The 3868-nt window shown below is 45.1% G+C and overlaps 1 protein-coding gene across 1 annotated transcript in view; it reads right to left on the bottom strand.

The window, feature by feature from the left end:
* Positions 1 to 1248, bottom strand: part of MS4A3 (membrane spanning 4-domains A3) — a 7359-nt gene extending 6111 nt beyond the window's left edge. The window contains exons 1-3 of the mRNA XM_040257753.1: positions 1180 to 1248; positions 939 to 1076; positions 231 to 287 (exon numbers count right to left, since the gene is read on the bottom strand). Coding sequence (XP_040113687.1) covers positions 231 to 287; positions 939 to 1076; positions 1180 to 1248 — 264 coding nt within the window. The remainder of the gene's footprint in view (positions 1 to 230; positions 288 to 938; positions 1077 to 1179) is intronic.
* Positions 1249 to 3868: the final 2620 nt, after the last annotated feature.

Here is a 3868-nt window from a genome sequence, read left to right as displayed (position 1 = left end):
CAGCACATGCTGTGTGCCTAGGGCTCCAGCTCAGCGAGGTAAACAGCCATTGAAAGGGCTTTACACACCCAGCTACAGCCTAGGTCCTAGAGAGACATCAGTAAACCAAGACGCTCCACCCCAAGACTCAGGGTCTCGGCTGGGCTCGCCAGCCTCTACTCTCCTAGTGCTAATGGATGAGTTGTTGCTGCTCCTGTGATCACAGAGAAAGAGGGCGAGTGGCCACTTACCAGTGTTTTTGTGGGGTTTTTCCCGGCTAAGACAGATAAAATTCCCGAAACAATAAACTGTTCGAAAATAGGAAGTGAAGCAGAGAAAGGAATATGTAGTCTTAATTAGCAGATAACTACCAGTAGTTGTACAAAACTTCTCAAATTCACATTCTAGAACACAAAATTACACTTGATTTTACTCATTATTTAATACAAGTACAATTTTAAATGACTTTAAATTTTGCATAAGTGTATAAGACTTTCATTTTGTTTTGTATCTGGCCTTTTACAGGTTATATGGATATGCCCAGTTTGATATATAACAATACACATATTCAATGTAATATAATTATCTTTATGCTTGTGTTTACATTAAATATAAATAATATTCACTTATATTTAATATCATTCTCATATTCTTACCCAAGCTTCAGATAATGTGTTTCATTTATTGGACTAGGTGTTCTAAAAATCTTTTATACATCTAAATGTCTATATGGACATACACATGTCTATTTTGATGTAATATTAGTTCCATGAGGCTAATTTTGATAAATGGAATTCTTTACATGTTCATGGCATTCTCAAAACTCCAGTCCATTCTTTGCCTCAAAAATCTCACATTTACCAAGCCACTCCTAAAATTTGAGGGAAAAGTTGCCAAAGTACATTTCTAGTAGTGGTAGCTAAGAAATGATATGCAGTCAGTGGAATTTGACTACTCACAAACATAGCCCCCCATGTGGAATAACCTGTGTAAACAACCGAGAAAAAGAAGTAATTGGAGGCATGGGACAAGTTTTGTACGGAATGCATGAAGCCACCCAGAGCCAGAATTACTGCTCCATTCAGGATCTGGACCGCCTGCAGAAGGAGGGAAAAAGAGAAAGCGTGAATGACCACGTGCTGGTCCACACCGGGGAGAGGTCGCTTTATTAATTTTTTCTTTCCCATCGTGGTTTACTACCGGATACTGAATACGGTCCCTCTGCTCTGCAGCAGGACCGTGTTTATCCACCCTGCATAGTAACGCCATGGTGTGCGTCTGCTCGCCCCAGCTCCAGTTCACACCCCCACCCCCCGCCCCTTGGTCAATCACAAGTCTATCTGTATCTGCTTCTGTTTCGTGGTAGGCTCATTAGTGTCACGGTTTAGACTCCACTCATAAGTGACAGCATATGGTATTTGGAGAAGAGATCACTTTAATTTTCCTCAAAAAGGAGATATCAGTGCTTGAAATGGTCAAAACATCAAGCCTAGATGAACTGGGCGAGAGTCTGCTCTGGAAGGCTTTGTCCCTGCGACGCCCACTGATTCCGAGGGCGACACTTCATCGCCCCCGCTCCCCGCCCCACTGAGCCCTTCAGAAACCACAGAGTGCAGGAGACACGCTGGTCACAGGCTGGGTGGGACTCTCCTCCCCGCCTGCCTCGGGCCGCGGGCCGGCGAAGCCCGATCTCCAGCCGCGATCTCTGAGGTCAGGCCTCCGCGTTTCTCCTCTTCAGGTTCAAATATGCCCCCGTCTTCTTAAACCACATTACCGACCCAGTGATGAGTAACTCAGAAATCCCCATGGAGACGCAAGCAAGGTTTCCCGTGGGATGGTTATCGCCCTCCGTCTTGACGAAATGTGCCGACTGCAGCTGACTCACCCCGAGAGCTTGCAGCACCTCCGGGTGGTTCTGCGACCCGGCGTAGGCGGCGCTGCCCTCCGCCGCTTGCCCCTGGCGCCCGGGGGCCTCGCCCGCGCAGGCTGCCCGCAGCTCCGTCCGACCAGCTTCTGGGGAGGCCATCTGGGGTCTCGCTGGCTGTCAGAGAAAAGAAGCCCAAAATGTTTATGTTTTCCCTTTTATTGCTAACTAATAATGGCTTTTTGTTTCCAGCGCAACGAAAGGGTTCCACTTTGTCTAGATATCAAAACAACTCTCCACCGATGGGGCAGAGGTTTTACACCGCTTACTCCCATTTGATGTTGAAGTAGTAGGCATCGCCAGACCGCTATACGAGGCCTGCGTACAGCGCCTCACGCTGTAGCAGTGCCGACGGCCCCTTTCTTTTGCGGGCACGCACATATTATGCAGCCCTCTTCAGTCCTGGACATCCACATTCTAGATGGTCTCACTGAGGACCGATCTCTCATGGGAGGAGGAGAACATGAGTCACATTCTAGGACAATAACACGTGTCATTTATTGAACATTCACAGCTATGTGCCAAGCACTGTCTAGTTTCTGTGAATTTATTAACATACTTAATCCTGCCAACAACTTCGTGGTACAATCCAATTATCCCTATTTTAAAAATGAGAAAACTGAGGCCTAGACAGCTTACACAACTTTCTCAAATTTATACAGCTTGTGAGTTCAGATTCTACTTGAGATATCTACTTTAATGTTCAACACTTTTTAAGTCATTGATTTATATAGCACTCTATGGAATAAATCACAATGGATAGAGTTTAAGTACCATGGGGAAGCCAGGTGTAAATCCAAATTTGCCCACTTACTAGTTGTATGACCTAGTAGTGGGAATCTCAGTTTTTACAACTGTAAAATGGACATAATTTTAATTTCATATTAACATTGCAAAGTCCAGGCTAAACAAAAATCCATTGGGAAATAGGTATATACTTTAGATAGAATATTTGACTTGCTAACATGTACGTAGTGTGGCTTCCCACATGGCGCAGTGGTAAAGAATCTACCTGCCAATGCAAGAGATTCAGGAGCTGTGGGCTTGATCAGGTCAGGAGGATCCCCTGGAGTAGGAATTGGCAACCCACTCCAGTGTTTGGTTGAAAACTCCCATGGACAGAGGAGCCTGGCGGGTTGTACTCCCTGGGGTTGCCAAGAGTTGGACACAGCTGATCACAAACACACACAAGGCAAGTGTGTCTGCACGCGTGTGTGTCCATGAGTACATTTTCCCAAAGAAACAACTGCATGATTGTGTCCAGCACTTTTTCACTATGGCATCAGAGTAACAGTCAAATTCTAAGGGGAGGCATCCTCATAGTTAAATGTTTAGCAACCGAACAAAAAACCCTGAAGACACGCTGAGCATCCCACTGGCTGGCAACTTTGACAGACAATAAGAAAAGTGGGCTCTCTGTGGAGAGGGAATCTTTTTTTTAAAATTAACTTTTATTGGAGTAGAGTTGCTTTGTAATGCTGTGTTAGTTTCTGCTGTACAGCACAGAGAATCAGCTATTTGTGGACATATACCCCCTCTTTTCTGATTTCCTTCACCACAGAGCACTGAGTTCCCTGGGCTATAAGTAGGTTCTTATTAGCTATCTCTTTGCAAAACATTTACAGAGACACAGACACAGAGAACAAACACATGGACACCCAGGAAAGGCGATCTCTAGTATTTACCTTGGAGGCTTCAGACCTTGGTTGAATTATTTTCTCTTAAGCCCATCTCATTACAAGCAGGAGACACTCAATAAAGATCACTTATAGTACCCTTCCCGGAAAACAGAAGCCTCTTTTAGCTCAGGCTTGATGCAAGATTTTGCCTTACACCACACTTTAAAGGAGTCAATGCCAATATTTTGCTGGTGGCCTGCAGAGCGTGCAAACCACATCTGGGTCTGAGGCCCCTCGGGTTTCACTGTGCTTTCCTGAAGGGTAACTGTTGATTAGGTCACTCGTG

The sequence above is a fragment of the Oryx dammah genome, unplaced genomic scaffold (genome assembly GCF_014754425.2).
Source record: "Oryx dammah isolate SB20612 unplaced genomic scaffold, SCBI_Odam_1.1 HiC_scaffold_17, whole genome shotgun sequence".
Classification (NCBI taxonomy): Eukaryota; Metazoa; Chordata; class Mammalia; order Artiodactyla; family Bovidae; genus Oryx; species Oryx dammah.
The sequence above is the reverse complement of the archived record's forward strand: the minus strand, read 5'-3'. Positions and strand labels throughout refer to the sequence as shown.